This window comes from Furipterus horrens, unplaced genomic scaffold (genome assembly GCF_987537825.1).
Source record: "Furipterus horrens unplaced genomic scaffold, mFurHor1.1.pri manual_scaffold_7, whole genome shotgun sequence".
NCBI lineage: Eukaryota > Metazoa > Chordata > Mammalia > Chiroptera > Furipteridae > Furipterus > Furipterus horrens.
This window is the reverse complement of record NW_028327177.1, coordinates 6,495,918-6,517,801: the sequence shown is the minus strand read 5'-3', so window position 1 is coordinate 6,517,801 and position 21,884 is coordinate 6,495,918. Positions and strand designations below refer to the sequence as shown.

The window sequence follows — 21,884 nt, the reverse complement described above, 5'->3', positions numbered from 1 at the left end:
AGCCCCGAGCTCCCTGTGGGTGCAGAGGCCCCAACAACAGGCACCTAAGGGTGCTCAGTGGCCAGACACACACCCTTGGGCGTTAGGGTCAGCGGACGGACGGGTGTGCAATTTACAGATGGCAGTATGGCTCATTCCAAAAACTCCAAAAATCCAGAGTGCCTGACGTGGGCTTTCGGTGAGGCCTTTAAAAGCATTCAGCCGACTGACCATCAGCTATGATTCAGAAACAAACAAAAGCCACAAGGAAACCCACTGGAGGGAGGGCGTGACACATGCAGGGCTGTGTGTCCCTGTCACAGGCAAGGACCCTGCTGGGCGCTGGAGACACCCTTGTTCTTGACTTAAAACTGCTGACGGGCTAATGAACAGTTTTGGTGAACCAGAAAGGTAGACAAAGATGTAAGTTATGTTTCTCGTGGAGGGAAATTTGTGGTTGACAGTCAATGTCACTCACATGGTTAAAGGGCCCAGCTCCTGAGTAAGTTATTTAGTCTCAGGTGATTACTGAGTACCTGCTGCGTACTGGGCTCAATTCTAGGCCTTGGAAACACAGAACGGAACAAGACAAGCAAGGTCCCTGCTCTTCTGGAGCTCAGTCCAAAAACCAACCACAGAACGAGCAGCAACGGTGACAGGGTGGCCTGGAGGACACGGGTGGGGGGAAGCACCTTTAGGGAGGAGGGACAGCCGAGAAGGACCGAGGGAGCCAGCCCGTGAAAGGGCACAGACAGCCCCTGGAGGGAAAGAGCCTGATGTACCTCCCCGGCCCGCTGGTGACAGGGACCGGTGTGGCAGGGAAGGGCTGGGAGGGGAGAGCCTGACTGGGACCCCTCTAGGTCCTGCGGCACAGGGTGACCAGCGACTATGAATGACTTATCTTCTAAGGCGGCCGTCTGGGCTGCCATGAGCAGAAGGAAAGCCTTGGCTTTTCTGAGTCTTGGTTTCCTCATCTGTCAACGAGGCTGACAGTGTCCATCTCCCGAGTGGATACCGACTGAGGGACATTTTGTGGGAGGCGGACCGATTAGCACAGTCTGGTAATGCTCAGCCCCTTAGGATTATCATCTAGTTTTTAAACGGTTCTAAGTATTTTCCAAAATGTTTCTCGGCCTTCGGAGGTGGCATGGCATTCTCACGCACCCCCCCGCACGTGCGCAGCCTGGCCCGTTGGCTGCGTGTGCTTCGTGTTCACGGCACACTGAGCCCCGCATGCTGGCTGGCCCCGACTTCAGCATGACTTACCCCAAGAAACTGCGCCCTTGTTTGGGGGCCCGTGAGGTAGTGGGCTGGGAGGGTCGGACAGGGTTCTCTTGTGTCCGGGTGGCGGGGGAGGAGGCCGCTTCTTGGACAGAGTGGAGGTGCCCCCGGAGGTCTGCGTGCTGAGAGGGAGTGTCGAAGGCGGGCCAGTGGGACCTAGAAGGGACCGAACGGGGCAGGAAGGTTAATCCAGGTCTCACAGAGCAGCCCGTATGCAGCCCCTCCCCCACACCAGAGGTGGCATGGCCCCGAGAGGGGCAGAAGCCCCAGGGTGCACGTGGCCAGGCCATCAACCCAGTGACTCACAAGTGGGCTTTTTAAAAATTGTTGGGGGTGGGGACCAGGGGGAGACAACAAAGGAAAGGCGAGTGTGTGCGTTTAAGAAACAGAACGCCAGTCAACGTGACATGCTCACGCGTTTGGATCACTTAGGCGCAGTGGAAAAATAAAACACACACTTTAAACCAGCAAGTGACTGGAGTCATCGCAAAATCCACAGAGGAAGACGGCACACAGCACTGCCAGCAAGAGCAATGGAGAAAGAGCAGAGTCTGGGCCGCAGGTGGAGACAGGACGCGTGCCCAGGACGCACGTTTCCTCTCCACCACGGCTTTTTCTTTTGGTCAGCAAACTTGGCCGGAGCTTTTAAAAAATAGCTCTGATAAACAATGAAGGATCTGACGTAAAGAGCTACTCAGAAAAAAAAGAGAAATCCAAACACTCTTTTTTTTCCTCCAGGTGTGACGACTGTTCTGGAAATCATAAACCACCTATTAGATCAAAAGCCTGAACAGGTTATATCAATTGATGTCTATAGATTTTTTAAAAAAACAACTTTCTCCAGAGGTAAAGAAAGGGCAGCAGTAATCCTATTATTACACATACACACTCACGCCATCACTGCAAAAGTTTTAACTTTTTTGAATTAAGTAAAAAAGAAAAAGGAGTTTGTTTGTAAAAGCTGTTTTGGGAGTACTTGTTAGTTTTGTCTGTGCAGAGGTCACAGAGAAGGACTGGTGTGCGTCAGGCACTATAGGCTGGGCCCTTCGACATGCATCTCTCTTTGAGTGTCACCAAAAAAGTTAAAAAAAAAGGGGGTGGGGGGAAACAAAGAAAAGCTAAGAACACTGCCACACCAAATGTTTAACACAGGATGGTAGGTACCTGGTGATCCAAAAAGGCTCCAAAAGAGCTTTTTACATTCTGTGTATTGAAAGAAAAACTTAATTATTGCGGGCCTTCTTCCTTCATAAAATAAGCTTTGCTATTTCTCGCTGCTTCTCAAAGACGGTCCCATCTCGCGTAAGGATTAGATGGTCCTAGATGTACAATCTACCCGCTCAGTCCTAGGATGCGATCCAGGGCGGAAGCCTTACCGTTACCCCAATCAGCGCCTAATTATGGCGCCGGTCACTGCAGTTTCAGAAACTATTTTATTTTTGTAACAAGGACGTCGCTGTTCTTAGGGCCCCGTGCACAATGCTTCGTCGTTTTCAAAATGTGTCCGTATATGTTATTCCCCTCGATTTTCCTAACAACACTGGGAGGTACGGGGCAGGGGGGCGGGGGGTAGGGTATTACGGCCCCAACTTTGCAGCCAGGAAAGTGGGGGCCTGGCGTCATGAGGGTGTCAGCCATGTGGGGACAGTGAGGAGCGTGCCCCGTCACACGATGCTGCTGCTCCTGAAGCCAGGGAAGCATTTCCTGCAGACAACCACACTGGCTCGGTATGAGGAGGTGGCATTTTGTTTTGGAAATGCAGGAAAAGACTAGGGAATGCACAAGGGTGAGCGAGGCTCCCCAGCAAGGTCATCTCCATCACCACCTAGGGACACACTGGGCCACTGGGTCTGAAAGGTCGCTCAGTCCCTTCCGAATCCCGCCTGGAAACAAAAGCTGCCGAATAGAACGCCCACGGAGCCCTGCCGGGGTCCAAGTGGCGCGTGCACAGGACTTCAGGGGCGGTCAGACCAGAGCCGCCCTGTAACCCCAAACCGAGCGACACCACGCCTCCGGAACCATCATTCCAAAGCGAAGGGGTCGGCGTTCCCCACGTCATGACAGGCCCCCTTCCCGTCGGCCGTGACAATCTGCAGTGCTGCGTCCTTGGGCACGTGGTGACTGCCTGTCTGCCTCGCCAGCCCACAGGTTCTATGAGGGCCAGGCTCTGGGGTATAAGTAGGCTGGATTTAGTAATTTAATATTGAATTAATGGATGAATAAACTGCTGCTTCTGTCATGTTAAGGCTAGCGATCGATTCTTAAGGAAGCCTTACGTCTCACTTAGAAAGAGAGAGAAAACAGGGAGGGACGGAGTTCAAGTTCAAAGAGGAATATTTAGGACTATAATCTAATTTCATAGAAAACACCACACACACTTACCTTCCTATTGTTTTGTAACAGAAGCTACAGAAAGGAAGACGCCACAAAGTCTTCTGGGCTGGGAGGGTGGGGTTAGACAAGGCTGAAGAAACACGACTAGACTCCAGAGAAGTGGACTTAGTTTTTAAGATTTAACGAGCTCAAGAAACTCCCAAAACGAGTAACTCGTCTCTGAGCACCAAAGAGGATGTTCTATGTATTGGCTAAGCCAGGAAAGAAGCAATTCTGGGAAAATAAAGGAAGCTGGAACAAATACAAGGCACAAAAGAAAGAGAGGGAAGCAGACTCAAAAGGGGGCAAGATGAGCAGGTGGGAGGGGGCGGGACCCGGAAGGCCCCTTTTCTCCCCGTAACTTGGCCAGGGCCTGAGGAAGGGGGGGGCCGTGCCCCAGACCGTGTTTGCCACCGACAGTGGCTGCTACGTCCAAGTATCGTCCAGTCCTCTTCCTCAGAAGTGCGGGCCTGGTCTTCCAAGGCTGCTGTCACTAACGCCCACCAGGAAGTCAGTTGAAGGGGCTCTCAGCACATGTATCTCAGCTGCTCCCGAGGGCTCACAGGCCTGGGCCACTATCAGCGTCTCCAACAGCCTCCCGGTCACTCCGTCTGGATATTCTGCCTCTCGCCGGCCCCTCTGGTGGTCCCCGCTGAACCCCCGGCCGTGCTGCATGCCCCTGCTCCCCAGGTTTTGCTCGTGTTCTCGGGGACGCCAGCCCTGCTTTCTCAGATGGAGCCCCAGACAGCCAGCAAGGTCAGCTGTTAAAGTGTGCCCAGCGCAGGGGCCGGGTTGGCACTTACGGGGGGGTGGGGGGGGTCAGGAGAGAGGACTTCCTGGAAGAGGACAACGTGGACTTTGGCTCCCCAGGGCCTCACAGCTGCCCAGGGAGCCAGGCTCTGCAAACTGGTATCCCTTCCAGCGTGTGCCTCCCAAACTATATTCTCTGACTGAGGGCATTTAGTTTCTGTCCTGTTTCAGCCCCCGTGAGACCTGGAGTTCCTCGCCTTCCCCAGGGCTCAGTTCTCTTCCTGTGCGACGGGCTGTGGATATCGATAATCATTCAGCCTCCTTCTCACTTTCAAAGATCCTGGTTCTATGACCTAATTTTAGCTTAAAGATGGAAGACAAAGCAGGGCTGGCACACCTGAGGAACTTGTGGCCTCAGTAAGCGTAAGCTGGGGGCGGGGGAGCTGCTCCTCGCCGGCGAGGGACGTCTGCACTTAAATGTATGGCCCTGGTCGAACCTCGCTGGACCTTGCATCTAAAGAGAGGTGAGGCAGCAACTGCTTCTGTCTGAGGCTCCGGGCTGGCGAGGCTGGGGTTCTGGGGCTGACTCTTCCGGGGCCGACCGGGCTCCGCTCAAGCGCGAGGAGGCTTTGCCAGCAGGCAGTTGAAGTCCCGCTTCCTTGCATTTTGATGAGGCAGCTGGAGTTTCTGGAACGTAATCCTGAGCCGGATTCAGAACGATTCTTTCTGCTCTTGCCCTCAGTCCTCCTCCGAGGAGTGGGGACCTCAGCGTGAGCGCCTGTCTCCGCCCCCGCAGAAGCCATCACCCTTCAGACCCCACGCTCACAGCTGTGGGAACGGCTTCTGCAGGCAGACACCTCTGCTTTGCTGCCGTGGCAAACGGGCAACCCAGCTGAGTCAAGACACCCTTGTTTGCATGCAGATGGGCCTGTCAGTGCCACAGGATGAAACGAAAAAATGGAAGGGCCACGAAACTGAGGGGAACCCTCTCTACACAGAGCATCAGCTGACCTTCGACCTTGCTGTCTGAGAACTCCATTCTACACATCGCCACCTTCCCAAAAGTGCGGGCACGCGGGCCCCCCGTGCCATGTCCCTTACAGAAGTCACGGGGGGGCTGCGCTGCGCACCTCACCAGCACGGGCCACACCTCTGATCGGACGGCCTACTCTGCGCAGGCGGCAAGGACAGTCTGGTTTTAGTAGGGAGGGACTTCTCACTCCAATGACGGGAAATTTTTTTTTTTGGGAGGGGCAGTCTGTCGAAAAGCTTGTGGCCTGTCACCACAGTTGCCATGGCCAAGTCTTAAGGACTTGTTCCAGTAGCTGGTTCGCTACATAAACTTGGTCTTGACCTTCTGGGCCTTTGGTGAAAAGCTAGTTAGAATTTACTCACGGCAGAGATGCTTGACCTTGAGTCAGACAGTACCTTTTGTGTCTCCTTGAGATAAAATTACAGGAAGGGGCGCAGGGGGGTGAGGGGGACTCTTGTCCCCAGGACTCTGGCATCAGTCTCCCCTACAGACCTTTTCCAAGACTCTCAGTTACGTGGAGGCTCTCTGCACAGGTCCTGGCCCTGCCTGGCCAGCCAGGCCCGTTGCTGAGATGTCAGTAACCACAATCAGGGGACGTGAACCCTTTCCAAGTAACTGTGTCCAGCATTTGCCTTGGCCCGGAGGTTTCTCACGGTCCTTTTGGGGGTTGGAACGGAACACTCTGCTCTCACGTCACTGCCCAGGTGAGCAGCTATCACAGCACAGAGGGACAACCTGATGCATCGCCAGCGATGTGACATGGACTCAGATGCCTCATTCAGGTACGTTCTAGCCAATGCACGGAACAGCAAGAAAAACACAGGCGGGCTCCACTTTTGGCTCACAGGTGCTGTCATGGTCACGGTCACTGGTCGTCTCTGATGGGAACTATTTAGGCCAAAGCCTTCATTTAACTTTCCTCTGTTATTTTATGATCTATGAGGCCATTTGGGGTCTCCCTGAGAACACAGCTGGCATTTATACCACCACCTCAATGGAGAATAGCTCGGAGAAAAAAAACACTGTTTTGAATAAAGCTCACATTTCCCAGAAAATAGCCCCAGTGTGATTCAGATAGGCACGGCATTGTGCAGGCAGAGGCCCCGAAACCTGCGTTAGCACAAGCTGAGCACCCAGGGAGAGCCTCGCGTTTGGATGTCCTGGCTGAGAACAAGCCCAAAGCCACAGCATGGGGGACCTCTCAACGCCCAACTGCGGGGACCTTTCAATGCTGGCATTTCTGTGCCTCCATCTGTCCCTGTCCAGGGGGACACACAGACTTCCTGAGCAGGGCACTTTCTGCGGATTCAGGATACAGGACAAGCACGCTGTTGCTAGGAAACGGGGGGCAGGGTACCATCAGCACCCAGCACTGGCCTCGCGGAGGCCAGTGACACCTTTCCTAGTAGCTGCTCTGGGGCAGATCCTGCCACGGTCGTGTCTCATCAGAACACACGGGGGGTGTGGTCGGGTCACACAGGACCCGGGTGAGCATCCCCGGCAGCCGAGAGGCCAGTTACTCAGCCTCTGAACCACTGGCCCTGCCCGCACCCCGCCAGCAGCTGCCGTTCCCGCCTCCTCGTGGGTGTGCAATGAGAAGGGCTGGGCTGAGAGCCCCCAGGGCTTCGGGGCTCTGACTACCACTCCTGCCACTGCTACCAGCGGAGAGGCATGTCAGTGCAGAGGAAGGGACCTTCCAAAGTCCTGAAATTCCACCCACGGCAGAGGGAAGAGCCCAGGCTTTGGACCCCATGTGGACCTCAGACTGAACTGCAACCCTCCCACTCACCAGCCACATGCCCTTGACAAGCCACTCTTCCTCCTGAAGCCTCAACTTCCTCATCCGTAAAACGGGCACAGAGAGAGCACGGCAGCCGGGACCGCTGCGAGGCCGACGCAGGGGACGCGCGAGGAGCGCCTGCCACACCGTCGGCCCTGCCGCGGGTGCTGCCATCACAGGCCACCACCCTCTGGGACTCCGGTGCACCGTGCGCTCTACCTCACGGCTGCCCCGGCTCCTAGTTCTGAGGGCGGAGGCCCTTCTCAAAGCCCGTACCTTTCCCGGCGTTTCTAGGAGGCAGCGGAGGGGCCTCCGAGGTGGGTGACGTGGGCGAGTCCGCGCTGGTGGAGGCGAAAATCTGGTTGGTGAAGGCGCCGTAGGAGAGCCGCTGCCTGTCCCGAGGTGTGCCGAGCCCCGGCAGCGACAGCTTGTCCTGCGGGGAGATGCTGGAGGAGTGGCAGAAGCTCTGGGGTCGGGGCGAGCGCTCCTTCTTGATGGGGCTCGGCTGGCAGGTGAGAGAACAGTGCAGTGTGTGAGGTGCCACTCGGGGCCCCACACCAGGGTGGGCTCCCGGGGGACCCTGGCCTTCGTGAGGCCACCCACGGCGATGGCCCAGGAGCCGCCACCCAGCGCCAAGGGAAGGACGTGGACCTCGCCTTTCTGATCCTCACGCCACCACTTCCAGGGTCCCACTAGGGGACACTGGTTAGGGACCAGCAGAGGTCAGAAGCACATGACCACAGATTTAGTGTCGAGCCAACAAACCCCTCCCTGGAGCAGGGCAGTTTCACCGACATTTGAACAGATTCCCACCGGTCTATAACTGACTACGTTAAATGGCCCCTGCAGTTCAATCATTTAATATAGAAGTTCCCGATCCTCTTGGGAAGTAATCTCACCCACACCGTGGCTCTGACTGACATCTAATGCTGATGATTCAGACCTGCAGGTCCAACTCCAGCCTCTTGGATTCAATTGCCTATGAGGTGGCCTGTGTTGGCACCGCTGGTAACAGCTTTAGCATCCACGCAACTTTCCAAGTTAAGAACCTCATGTCATCCGGAGCCACCAGGCTGGGCACGGAGAACTCAGAAATGTCCCGCAGACTGCTGGCTGTGCAGGAGCCCACCAGCTCCCGCCCTTCCTGACCCGGGCTGCCTGACCCTGCAGGGCAGCCTCCTGCCTCTTTCCCCCGCGCCAGCGTGAAGGTCACCTCAACACTGGGCTTCTAACCTTTCCTCAGGCTTCCAGGCCCCAGCATGACCCCTGGGCCTTTGCACATGCTGTTCTCCCTTCCTGGAAGGAAGTGCCTCCTGCTCTCAGAAGCCCATTTCCAACTGCACCTCCTTGCTAAGGTTGTCACCGTTTGCCGAGGTGGAGGCAGCTGCTCCGCCCTCTGAACGCCTCTCCGTAATGTCCCCAGCCCCCATTGCAGTGGTTACCCAGGCAATGCCTGCTCTCAAAGCAGCGAGGGCCTTCAGGATGCCTCTGCACAACGCCTCTGACCCATCTCTACATCCTGCCTGGGAAAGAGGGAACGTTCCGCACACAGCCAATGACAGGTGCATGAGTGAACCCGCAGAGTTCACAACTATCTGCGGGAGTCAGACAGAGGCAGGTCTGATCCCCGAGACTGCCTTTCCCACTCTGAGACCGCACCTCAGCTGCAAAATGTCTGTGTGTGTGCCCGTTTTCTCCTCTGTGATGTGGGGCAGTGACAACGCCACAGTGGGCCTTGGGTGAAGACAGCCTGAGGGGACATGGGTGCATGCCTACTGCTGAACAGTCCACATGCAAGTGCATGATCAATGACAACTCATTCTTTATTCATTTATGGATCAACTTGGCTAAGTCACGGTGCCCAGGTGTTGGGTCACACGCCAGCCTAGGAATTGCTCTGAAGGTGTTTTTTAAGCATTTGCACTTTGAGTAAAGGCGATTCATTCCCTTCCATATTGTGGGTGGGCCTCATCCAATTAGCTGACGAGTTAAGAGAAAAAACTGAGGTCCCCCACTGAGAAGGAACCCGGACTCCAGACTGCCTTCAGACCCCAGACTGTTGGGATTTCCAGCCTGCCCTGTAAATTCTGGACGCGTCGAGCCTCACGAGTGTGCGCGCCAACCCCGTAAAATAAATTCCATGCTTCCTCTCTCTCGGTGTGCACATCCCATCGGCTCTGTTTCTCTGGACAACCCTGCCTAGCAGCTGTTGCACGGTCCCCAGCGAAGAGCAAAGCCTGAGCCAAGGAGAGCGCTCTGGTGCACCGGGACGTAGGACCCAACCACCTCCCAGAGACCGAGTCTGCTCCCCCCCTCAGCGTGTGGACAGATGAGGAGAAGCACCGAGGGACGCAGAGGCGCTGCTGGCAGTCACCTTGTCGTCCAGGTCATCGTCGCTCTCATCCATCTCCTCCTGTCGGAGGTTCCATTCATATTCTACGTGGACGTGTGGGTTGAACTTGCCAGATCTAGCCTGGGAAAGCTGAAAGGAACAGTGAGTGCAACTATTTTAATTCAAATGCTGAACACCCCAACAGGAGAGAAACACTGAACAAACCCCACCTTATGCCTCGTTCCAAGCTAACCATCAGCAGCTACAGCATAAGCAAAACTCTGACTGTACAGGCTGGACCACCCGCAGCCAGGCTTAAGAGAAACTGTGAAGAATTACAGGCACGGCCTCTTTGGGCTTGGTAACTTGACTTCTCTCCAAAACATAAAGCTTTCTTAAATATTATTAAAATGAGTCTGAAAACAGCCAATTCTTGGCTGGAAGGCAAAATCAGAGTTAGTGAGGTGTGAGAGGTGGGCCTTTAAAGTCCCAGTCCCAGTTCAATCCACATCCCACTTTTCTTATTCATACACGGGGGGCAGAGATAAGCAGAACTTCCCCCAAGGAGTCTTTCGTAATAAAAAGTAAAAGTAGAGCTGCGGGCCTGGAACTGAGCACCTCGCAGAAACTCGGGGGAACGGAACTCACCTTTCCCCTCCCGTCCTTTCCCATGGCTAAGGGACTCGTGTTCTGCTAAGGCCTGGAGCTGTAAGTGGCAATGACGGGGATCAGAACCAGGTGAGTGCGTACAGAGGCACAGAGAGGGGACTAAGTGCTTCACATTTTAGAAACCGCTGCGCTCTGAATTTTCCTTGCCCAGTTTTTGGAATTGGCTTCCCCGATAAGTCTCCTTTACTGGTGAGCTACAGAGGAAGCCTAATGTCGCAAATAAAAAAACATGACCTCGATGCATAAGCCCATCGGGTAGGAAAACCTCTCAAATGCCTTCCAGCTCCTACATCATAACCGCACTCCTTAGGCAGGCGGATGGCAAGTTTATCATTGTTCTAAAGGCAGCCACAGGGCTTGTCTGAGTTTTCTTCAGCCAACGTTCAAAAGAGGAAAAAAGAAAAAAGAATCTGCTGCTTTTATCTCCCATTCCAGTTGCTCAGAGTGACATCTGAGGGCAGGTGATGTCTATGAGATAGCTATGTCCACTTCTGCTTACCAAGTCTTCACACTGGGTGACTTTCAGTCTCTTTGCTATGTCAAGGGCGGTCTCTCCAGCCTGGTTAACTAAAATCGGGGGAAAATACATGTGCATAAGTAACTAGGGCAGACCTTGAAAAGGCAAAAAACAAGATCAGGTTATAGTGCAACATGCCAATCTCAGTTTTAGCCGAGGAAGGTTCTTAGCATAGGTATGAAGACACTTGGCCACGCTCTTACCGATGTCCACAGTGGGCTTGCTCCTGAGAAGGAGCTTCAGACACTCAGGCTTGTCATACATACTACAGTAGTGCAGGGCTGTGTTGCCCAGGGAGGTCTGCTTATCTGGGTTCCCACTGAAAAATTAAATTGTGAGAAAAAATGACTTCCTCACCAAATGAACACTACAGATCAACCGCTTATTTCTGTGCTGACAATGGAGTCAAATTTCAGACCTTTCTATTATAAAATTATGATGTCTCTAATATTACACGCAAATTTGTAAGCAGCATAATGAAAGAGCCAGCATTTATTGAGTGCATACCATCTGACAGACACTGTCTATCAGCTTTTCACATGTCTTATCTCATTGGATTTTCATGAACACCCGATGGGGTAGGAACTACTACAACTTCTATTTTATGTGAAAACACTCAGGCACAGAGAGGGTGAAGTGCTCACATTCAAGATTATCACCACATACGATGGAGCGGAGATCTGAACACGGGCAGTGAGCACCCGGAGCCAATGCTCCTAGCCACAGCACCTCTCAGTAAGGGGCCTGAGCATTTACACAACTTGTCTTGAGTCACATATGGGTTCAAATGCCCTCACTATTTTGCTCACTCTCCTTTGGGTGAGCTCCAGTTCCTCCTCATAACCTGTGGCTTACAGATCTACCCAATAAGGAATCCGGCAAGTCCAAGTCTCCTGTGTTTAATATAATACCCCTGTTAGCACGTCCCAAATTTGAATTAGCTCTCAGCCACGTACACTGCTGTCTCACCATGAACATTGTGTGGACCTGTGCTGTTTAGTCTTCTCTTTCTCAGCCACCCTAGTCCAGAAGGTTTTGGATCCAGAGACAGGATGTTACATTTATCTAGGCCAGACATTGGCAAACTATAGCCTACGGGCATTATCTGGCCCTCCATCTGTTTTTGTAAATAAAGTTTTATTGGAACACGGCCACGCTCACTTATCCGCATATCATCTACGGCTGCTTTCATACGGCAGCGCTGAACAGCTGTGACAGATGCTTCACGGCCTGCAAAGCCTGAGACAGTATCTGGCTCTTTAAAGAAAAAGCTCGCTGCTTCCTGACCCAGGCCACTAACGGGACCGGCCTGTGTTAACTTAGAAGGCATGTTCAGGGCAAACAAAAACCGTACCAGTTTTGAACAAGAAAGTCAACCAAATGGAGAGATGTCTGGTCTGCAGTTCGGACCGCAAGGTGAAGGGCAGTCTCCCCGAGCTCCTAAAAAGGACAGGATAAGTATAAACGGGGGGGTCACAGGTCCTACTTTGTCTACAGCAGCTTCCTTCACATCAGTTACCCCAAAGTCATTCTTACTAGCACCCCCTTTCACTCTCAGATTGTCCTGGTTCAGGCAGGGCCACTCAGTGCATTGCTCTCGTTAAATCATGTGAGTCACCTTTGAAACGGACGGTCCACATTCCCTCTGACCCCATTATTTCAGGGGAGCCTCACCTGCCCGGGTTCCAGGAGGGGCTCCATGAGCTCCACCCCCTCTGCATAGACTTGAATTAGTGCAAGTAAATCCCTGGATTTGATGGCTTCCAGCAGCTCGTTCAGTTTAGCCGATGAAGAAGAACAGGTCTTCCTTGAAAACCTGTGATCCACGTACTTTGCCGTGATATATTCTTTCCGTACGGTCCTAAAACGCAGCAAAACAAGACAAAGAACTTTTATCTTCCAAGAGCTAAGATGTACATTTTTGCGGACCCACAGTTGTCTCTGGGTTATTTTAATTAAGTTCTTCTTTTCCACATTCAAACACACCAGGTTTCAGACCCAGCTACTCTAGTAGAGACAGAATGAAGAACCTGGTATACATTTACCGGCATGTGCAGGCAATGTATAGGCACAAACCTAACGGGCACACCAATGTACAGGTACAACATACAGGTACAAAATTAGCGGGCAGGCAGGTCCTAGCAGGTTTCTTTCCCGCCGTGGGCATGACACATTTGCTGTTTGCTTCTGCTTCAAACTCAGACCGACACACGTATATAAGGCAAATGAAAAACTACAGAAGTTAAAGCAATTCTAAAAGACCAAGTGAACGTTTTCAGAGCTTCATGGAAAGGATTTTAGTCACCAGACATAACTGTATTTTAAGAGGGAAGGAAACTGAGGCTCAGGCAGGTTGTCATTAACGCCTTCATTCTCTGTGGTCTGTGCTCGTTAGTGGGAAGCAGACACCCAGGCAGTTTCTGCGCAAGGTCGATGCTGGCAGCCAGGCGCCCGCAGACTAGGTCGGTGTATCGCACATGCCCCCAATATCCCGAGCTTCTCTTCTGTGGCCCTTGCCACAACTGTGATCACACAGTTGGCCGTTGAATTTCTGAGTCATGACCTCCCTGCCTCTCTAGATTCCAGGTGTCGGGAGAACAGGGTTTAGGCCTAGTCCGTGTTTTGCTGCCTGCCCAGCAGCTATCATGGAGACTTGATACACATTTGTTGAATTCAAGAAAAGTCAACCGCCAAGGGACCTTCTGGGGCATTTTATGGTTTCAGAGTGAAGAAAACATGGCCCTCAGATGTCCCCCGTAACAATGGTACTGCTCCGCCATGTTGGTGCCTGAATAACCTCCCAGGAGGGGCGGGTGAAACGCCAGGCAGGCGTCTGCTTTGCAGCACCTCCCGCTCACAGGCTGGGACTCAACCCTCCTTCCTGTTCATCTGCAGTGTTAAAAAAACTTTTCAAAGTGCAAATCCGATGTAAAAATTTTCAGTAGGTTTAATAAAGAGCCACATGACTCAGCAATGAAAGTGACAGCAGAGGGTGTTAATGGAGGAGCCCCTGCTCACACCCACCCCAGAGTGAGCACTCCAGCTTCCTGTGTACTTTCCCCTATTTCTTCAAGCAAACACAATGTCAAATAAATGTGATTATGTATCTGTCACTGTCCAAATCTATTTGGTGTCTGGGTCCAGATACGAAATAGTGATAATTCAAAAGTGAGGCAAAGCATCAGCAAATTTACCCCAAGTTCAGTTCCTGAGTTTGGCCGGCCAGGAGGGCTAGCGCGCGTGTGTCCACGCCCCTTGCCCCGACGGCGAGGGCGGTACGTCTTGTCCAGCGCTCTGCACCTTGCTTTTCTTTACTTCGCAGTAATCCTGAGGATCGTCCCAAATCAGGACGTAGGAAGTGTGCTTCCTGTTACATGTAGCTGGGGACTTCTACCATAAACTATTCACTGGGCGCCCACCAATGATGCTTGTGTTGTTCCTCATCTCGCTCTGTTACGGAATAGGAATCAATTCCCAGAAGCGGGGCTGCTGAGTGGAACGTAAACAGGTTCCTAATCGTGACGAATAGGGCGAGTGTGTTCCCACCAGTGTCACGGGAGAGAGTCTACAATGTTTGTTTCCCCACAGCCCTGCTGCGTGGGCTGTGAAAGCATTGGACCGCTGCCAACCCGACAGGCCTCTCCCAGCGCGCTTGTGTCTCTTATGTACCACAACATGCCATGATTTACAGCTAATCGTCCTCGGGAACATTCATCCTCCAGAGCAGCTGCAGCTCCCCAGGGGAAGGTGATGCTGAAAATCATCTGTGCATTCCAGCAGCACATTTCAAAGTTCTTGTCTTTGCTCTGCTTTGCCCTTACAATGTGCTGTCCCCTGAGGGGCAAAATCCTATAACCACTAAGTGTTTCAGGAGGATTCGGAAACAATGCTGAACGGTAAGGAATGCAATGCATTGGCAGTACTTACATGTCACTCGATGGGGTGGGTTTTGGTGAGGGGCTGGGTAAGTTGGCTTCCATAATATCATTGAAACTGTTATTTCCGACATTCTTGGCCAGCTGTAACAAAAATAGAATGCAACATAGCAAACTCTTTGCCACCAGTTTTAACATTTTCTATTTGCTTTTGAGATTTCTGACTACGTACTTTCCCTCACTTGGTTCAGAATACAAGCCGTGCACCCATCTGGTCAACACACATTTGCTTGAATGCTTACCATGTGCCAGGCTTCTGAGTGCTGGAAATACAGAGACGGTAAACCATGTTCCCTCCAAGAGGAACTTATGGACTACAGGGACCGCTGATAAGAAAACCAGTAATTTTTACAAGTACAGTGTGATAAATGCTAGAGCGGAATAGGATGTGGTCCTACACCCATACACACAAATGATCTGATTCAGACATAGCAGGTCCCACATATGATTCTAGGCTCGATGCTTAATGAACAATAAATAGCTTTGCACCCGCCATCCCACCTCATTTTAGACTGAGCGGATTTGCTCTTACAGGACAGGAAAGAAAAGAAGTTTGGACTCCTTTATATTCGGGGTACAAATTTAGATGCAGTAGGCAACTAAGGAAGAGACTCCAGTAAGCATTCTTGTCTCTGGGTTCCAAATTCTTCCAAAAATATTTGTCCTAAAGGTCCTTTGGTCATTCAGATAATTGGGGATCTATGTGCAAAGTGTAAGACACTCATGCAGTCAGACTCCGCAAGTGAACAGGGATCCCGGAACCCGTATACTTTCTGAATTTCCTATTTTGTACATCAAGGGGCTCCTACAACCCAAGATGGACCATCAGACGCCAGCGACTGCTGGCTGGGTCACTAATGGCCTTGACCTCTGGCACTCCGCTCCAGACGAGGCTAGTGATAAGCTAGGCTTTCCGATTCCTGGAGCCCCTTCTTTTGCTCAAGGGCCTTCTGTCTGAGGTGAAGCCTGTTTTACTGCAAGCACTTTCCTTGTTACTATGACACCCCCAGTGCCCCGGGTTCAAATGAGGCAAGACAGGGCTCATGACCACAGACACTGGGGGTGCCTTCCCCACCTTTCCTGGGGTACTGTGGGGACCGACTGAACGTGGCCGATGAGGCGCCAGATATGGGCGAACCACGATGGGAAGGGCAGGGTTACAGGCACATGTGCGTGTTCATGCCCCTGTTCCACGTGGCAAAGCGAAGCCCCACACCTGCCCAGTGTTCCCCGTGTAACCTGAAGGCACTTTTACAAACTTACAAACAGTAAAAACTCTTCAGTCACCACTTGTAAGAACATAAGCCCCTTGGTAAAGTGAACAGGGGAGTTCACCGCCTACCTGCCTTTAGTGAAGCATATAAAACTGATTCCGGAAGAAGAAAGCAGCTTTGAAAAAGCCCGCCCCAGAGGGCCAGTCTAGCTGAACTAATTACGGAAATGTGTGATTCGCCAGTTCTTCAAACAGGAGACAGTACTAGCCAACGGTACACAGGACAAAATTTACAGTTTAAGTATCTATACAAATTAAATAAAACTCAGGATTTAGGATTTTTGTACTCAGCCAGAAACAAAAACCTCAAAGCAATGTATTAAATGTATTCATGACAATAAATGTCAAAGTTTTCTTCCAAAGTACAGGTCGCTACTTACCAAGAGCTCAGAAGTTCCCAGTTTGTCTAGTTCCAAAGATTGAATTCGAGAAATATGAACCCCCATTTCCCGGTGGATGCCAGAACATTCTATACAGGTCAAAATACCCAAGTTGGTTGAAAGCCAGGTGGGTTCTGTGGAAAGGATTTTGAAGACAATGAACAGTTTCAGTGTGTCCGCTACAAACGAAGCTAAACGAACAGCAGAGAAAGTTTTAAACAACCCTACGGGGAGATTTCAATGGAAGAAGCAGATGCACGCAGTTCGGCCTCCGGGCTATTATAAAAACTGATAGCTTGTTAGAGAGCAGAAAGTGTCATAAGACAAATTTAAAAAAATTTCCTTTCAGTAGCGAATTGTAAACAAAAACAAGTTCTCTATTCCTGTGAAACGTGAGAAAAGACTTTTCCTGTGGGGTCCTGGCAACATCCATCCTCAGGCCCGAGAGAGAGGCGGTCCCCCCCCACCAGCACCATCCCTGACCCTGACAGACCGCAGGCCTGCTGAGGACGGGTCCCGGGGGGCTGGGCGCTTCAGCCGCTTTCACCCCGGGTTCCATACGACTCGCATGAAGCCCTCCTCTTGGTAAACAGCTGTAAACACTGAGCAGCGAGTGTTTCTTTCAGAGACCCAAGACTTTTCTATCAACCCCAAGGCTGTAGGACAGCAGAGACAACCCTTCCTATTACCAAAGCCGTCAGGGCTCTCTCTCTGTGGCAAGCTTCTTCTTTTATTAAAAAAAATTTAATCTTTATTGTATGCTCTCGGCATTACCATTTTAGTTCTCTTACACCCTCCTCCTCCCCAGCTTCTTCTTCATGGGCTAACAGTCGAGCATTTACTTCTCCTCTGCCATGTCCTCCCACTGTGAGTCACAGAACAGTAACAAACACGCGACGTGTCTGTGAGGGGCTTCTGGTGTGTCATACAAGTCCAATGTCGTATATCCCAACTGCCTAAGAACAACAGGTCAGCATGCATGTTCTGACCCCTGCTCGATGTGTGACCTTACACAAGTCACTTAACTTCTGAGACCCCCGCTCTTCTCTTCCGTCAAATGGGGATGATCTTAGCATCCTGCTCACAGAATGCCTGCGAGGACTCGGTAAGATAACGCACGCAGAACAACAAGCATAATCCTTAGGAAGCGCCGCGTACCCGGTAGCTACTGTCAGTTTCTAGCGACACAGATGCTGTCTGGGAACAGGAGTTTGCGGGGAGGGGACACCACGTGATATAGAGGTTGGGTAGGTTTCACCAGGCAGGAGGAAAAGTGATGTACCATGTGCCAGCCACCATATATACCATTTCATGAAGTCTTTGTAAGAACTGGGGTTTATGATCCCGTTTTTAGGATGAGGGAACTGAAGATCAGTAACAGGACTCGGCGTGAGGCCGTCGTCCAGCTGTGAGCGGCAGGCTGGTGATTCAAAGGCAGAGATGGACTCCATGACCAGAGCCCTTTCCATGCTGACCATGCTGCCACTTAACTGGACCTCACCGGGAAAGGCAGCATTTGGGCAGGTGGCCACATAGAGTGCAGGTGGGAGCTTCCCAGGCACAGCGACAGGATGGGCCAGTCAACGTGGGAGTACATGTTGGGTGTGTCCACAAGGAGACGGGGGCCTCGATTGCTAGCTCATTTCTCTTCTACAAGAAGAGAAAAGACGCTGAAGAAGCCAGCCGCACCCGGGGACAGTACCTGAAGAGCCACAGTCGCAGCAGACGTCATTCCCAGGGAGCCGCTGCACGTCCTCGATGATGGCTTTGGTCAGGTCTTCCAGGCCGTTCTCGCCTGCACTCTGCTCCCCACGGAAGGCCATGGCCAGCGCTTCTTCTTTGCTGTTTGTCAGCACCGATATCCACCTGTTGCCAAAACAGGAGGCAGGAGACCTTGTTTTCCTCTCTTTTCGCCAAGAAACACCAAACGTGACACCACTCCCCCACAATGAGGTAAGAAAATGAAAAAAAAAAAAATGAAACCTAAAGGACAGAGAGTTAAAGATCGGAGAGCAACACCTCAGACAGCACGTGAGAGATGCGAGGAACAGACAAGAGAGGTCAAGGTCACTGCCACCGAGGACTTGCATGAACACACAGGTGGTTGCGCTTCCATGTGGACAGAACAAAGTGAACATCAGAGGGAAGAGGACTGAGCAAGGGACCAACCCGAGGTGACGAGGACAGAGAACTGGTGAGAAACGGGTAGGGGGCAAGGCAAGACCTCGGCGCAAGGCACCTGCTCTCTAGAGGCCAAGTCGGTGAGGGTACTCGCACAGCAAATAAACAGGGTACTTCACTAGCAGCCGTGCACATCTGTGCTTATGAAGAAGGGATATTAACATGGAAACATGCTGGCATTTTCATATACAATAAAACCTGAAGGCTACTAAGCGATCTATACGGTACGATCCCAATATGCACGGAACAAAGTAATCCTCTGCCACCAATCTGTGCATAAAAATAACCCAAATGCCCAACACCAGGGGGCTGATTAATAAAGCGTGAAATAACCACAAAGTGGAATAGCTGACCCGGTATTAAAATTTAAGTTTTTAACTAATTTTTGAATGACACTGGGGAAATGTCCACAATATCATGTTTTGTGAAATAAATAGGAAAAACCATTATAAATGATATAGTCCCAAATTTAAATGTATGTATGGAGTGTGTATTTTTGTTTGGAAAAAAAAAAAGGCCAGCAAGAAATTCATATAATGTCACTGGCTGTCCCTGAGTGATCTTCTGCAGGAAAACTGATAGACGGCCTGCCTGACCCTGTGCCTGTCTGTGAGTTTCCACATCTATAGGGAGCTAGTATCACTTTCATGAGTGAAAAAAAGCCAACTTTATTTTACGAAGAAATGAGAAACATTTCCAAACCACAGTTTATTCTTACCTACTGCATGGACAGCAGAGGATACAGAGGTCCAGAAATGAGTCTCTAGTTTTTCTGGTGTCTTGTAGGATCAAACGGATATGAAACAAAGGACTGTCTACAAAAGGGTTTGCATTAGTAACGGGAGTTAGAGGACAGGCCGAATAACACGGAGTACGTGACCTGCAAGTCACACCTCTGACTCTAGGTGGCGCTCACCTCCAGCTTGTTGGGAGACATACAAAATAGACGAAGTAAAAGAATGCATAACTGTATTTTAACACCCTAAAAGTCACTTAGAAATTACAGGATTGGAATTCGGCACCATAGTAGGAGCTTTACACATTTTTATCACAAGTCTCAAAATCCTGCAAGCAAGGTCCGTACTCCCCATCGAACCGGCAGGGAGACCGAGGCGGGATGACCGGCCAAGGGAAGAAGGGCAGGGCCGGACCAGCAGGCAAGCCGGCCCGCCTTAAACACACAGCGGCTCTTTCCACGGCACCTGCCGCCTTCTCGGGGGGAAGTGAGTTCTTCGTTCAGCTTCGCTGCACACTCTCCCATGAGAGAGAGGCTCAGGGGTGCAGCGGAAGCAAAGGGAGAGCCGAGGCCGCCCTCCGGGGCACATGCTTCCTCTGCAGAAAGCCATCACCCCCTCCGCCATTCAGAACACAGCCCCCCGTTACGTCGCCCCCAGCGCCCAGAGAATTCCAAGTGCACAACACGCCACAGCTGCATGAGCAGCCCCTTCACTGCAGGGCGTGAGGTCCCCCAGCAGGGAACCCGCCAACTCAACTGCCTGTAGTGAGAAGAGTAAGTCAGTCCTCACGGCCTGGGTCTGAGACGTAGGAGAACAAGAGGGGGACGTGCTTCCTGATCTGTCACCTGTCCTCCCACCGAGGGCTTTGAGGAAGGCAAAAGAGAAGCAACACGTAAAGTGAGAAGGGAAAGCAACGCCCCAAGGCGATTTTAGGAACTCTTCTTGGGACCCCCGTGGGGCTGCCTGGGAGAGCCACATGCCTGGCTGCTTTCTATGCGGGCCTCGTCTTACAAAGGATAATGAGCTTCCTGAAAGGAAACCAAGCGATGCCACCTTGAGGGAGGTGTGGCTTGGGCTTTCTCCAACTTGACCGTGAGGCACCCTGGGCACTAGGACTGTGACCATAAGCAGCACACTGTGCCATCAGTTGTGTCCTTTCTCCTCCTCCACTGCTTCTAGGCCAGCAGAATGTCCCACCCGCGCGGAGTATTTATTTACAACCTTCCCGCGCCAGCTCCGCTGCTTACCTTCCTCTTGGAAGTCACCTCTGAGCAGCACCCCCAGGGACCCGAGGGGGTGTGCCCCAGTCTGTGTTCCCACGGCACCTGGCTCCTCTGTCCCTGCACCCTGTCACCTGCCCGTCTCGTCCAGCCGACACTGAGTTCCTTCAGGCAGGGGCTCTGCCTACCTGGGGCTGTGTTCGCGACGCTGGGCAGGGGTCTCGGGATGTAGCTGGTGTTTATTAAATAGCCAGACGCACGAACGACCCACAGACCTTTCTCCTCTCCCCCTTCGTCTCTCCTGCCTCTCCGCTCAGCTTTTCCACTGTCCCTCCCAACTCCACGCCCTTCCTCCTCACGTCCTACTCTCTCTCTGATCCCTATCACTTCTCCCAGGAGAAGGGGTAAGCGCAAAGTTCTCCAGAGCAGGAGGGGAGAGAAATGGGGTGTGAGCAGAATTCTGTGGCTCTACGGAAATCATTAAGAAGGAAGATAATATTTATTACGTGCTACTAATGAGACGCGAACCTACAGACCGGAACACCACAGAAAGGTCTAACTGCCAGCTCTCACACAGAGGTCCCCTCGCCCAAGCAGCTCAGCCTGCAGAGGCTGTACACTGCTGTTTTCAGTCCGGCCAGGCCACGGGACGGAAGAGGGAATGATGATGGCCCCGGACGGGGGGTGACATGAAAAAAGGGGGCTGCCTAAGGTTGCACACCTGGTCAGGTGAGGGTAGGATTCCAACCCAGGGGTGGGGGGCACCAAGCCAACCCCCACCCCCATACCCACCCACCAGGCTCCTTTTAAGGAAGCCCTGCTCCCTCCCAGAAGGGCTCCTGCCAACACCGCTCCTTCGGGGCCAGGCTCCTCTGCTCCGCGCACCATGACAGCAAGGACCCGGGGAGCCGAGCTTACGCATTTGGCCACGAAACACTGAGCACACCCCTCTTAAGTGCAGGCGGTGTGATTCTGAGACAGGAAGACACCGCCCTTGCTCTCGGCCTCCAGGGGCTTACACAGGGCTGAGCAGAGGCTCTGGGGCCAAGAGAAGGGCACCTCCGGGGGGTGGGGCTTGAGCAGAGTCTTGAAGGCGCCAGAGTTTACCGGGCACCTTGGCCAGAGAGAGAGCAACATGTGAAGGCCCAGAGGGGAGAGACAGGGAGGGGGCCACCAGGCGCGGTGCACAGTCACAGAGGCAAGTGTACAGGACAGAGGTGCGCTGCGCCGTCATTTCAAAACTACTCACGCTACGTAATCCTGCTCATCTTCTGCTTGAAAGTGATACGTCCTATTATCTAAAATACAAAAAAGAAAAAACAGTGAAACCTTAGAAAGCAGAGTACCTTCAGGTCTAATAAAAATGTCTCAAGTTCCTACAAAAAGCCACCCTCAGTAAAAGTAGGATTTTAATATTCTTTTGTTTTTATGCCATTTTGTTTCA

The 21,884-nt window shown here is 52.1% G+C and overlaps 1 protein-coding gene across 1 annotated transcript in view; it reads right to left on the bottom strand.

The window, feature by feature from the left end:
• Positions 1–21,884, bottom strand: part of ASAP1 (ArfGAP with SH3 domain, ankyrin repeat and PH domain 1) — a 267,652-nt gene that overhangs the window by 12,934 nt on the left and 232,834 nt on the right. The window contains exons 15-25 of the mRNA XM_090283355.1: positions 21,690–21,738; positions 18,005–18,168; positions 16,303–16,436; positions 14,642–14,733; positions 12,389–12,575; positions 12,069–12,154; positions 10,918–11,033; positions 10,697–10,764; positions 9,571–9,678; positions 7,473–7,701; positions 1,246–1,416 (exon numbers count right to left, since the gene is read on the bottom strand). Coding sequence (XP_090139481.1) covers positions 1,246–1,416; positions 7,473–7,701; positions 9,571–9,678; positions 10,697–10,764; positions 10,918–11,033; positions 12,069–12,154; positions 12,389–12,575; positions 14,642–14,733; positions 16,303–16,436; positions 18,005–18,168; positions 21,690–21,738 — 1,404 coding nt within the window. The remainder of the gene's footprint in view (positions 1–1,245; positions 1,417–7,472; positions 7,702–9,570; positions 9,679–10,696; positions 10,765–10,917; positions 11,034–12,068; positions 12,155–12,388; positions 12,576–14,641; positions 14,734–16,302; positions 16,437–18,004; positions 18,169–21,689; positions 21,739–21,884) is intronic.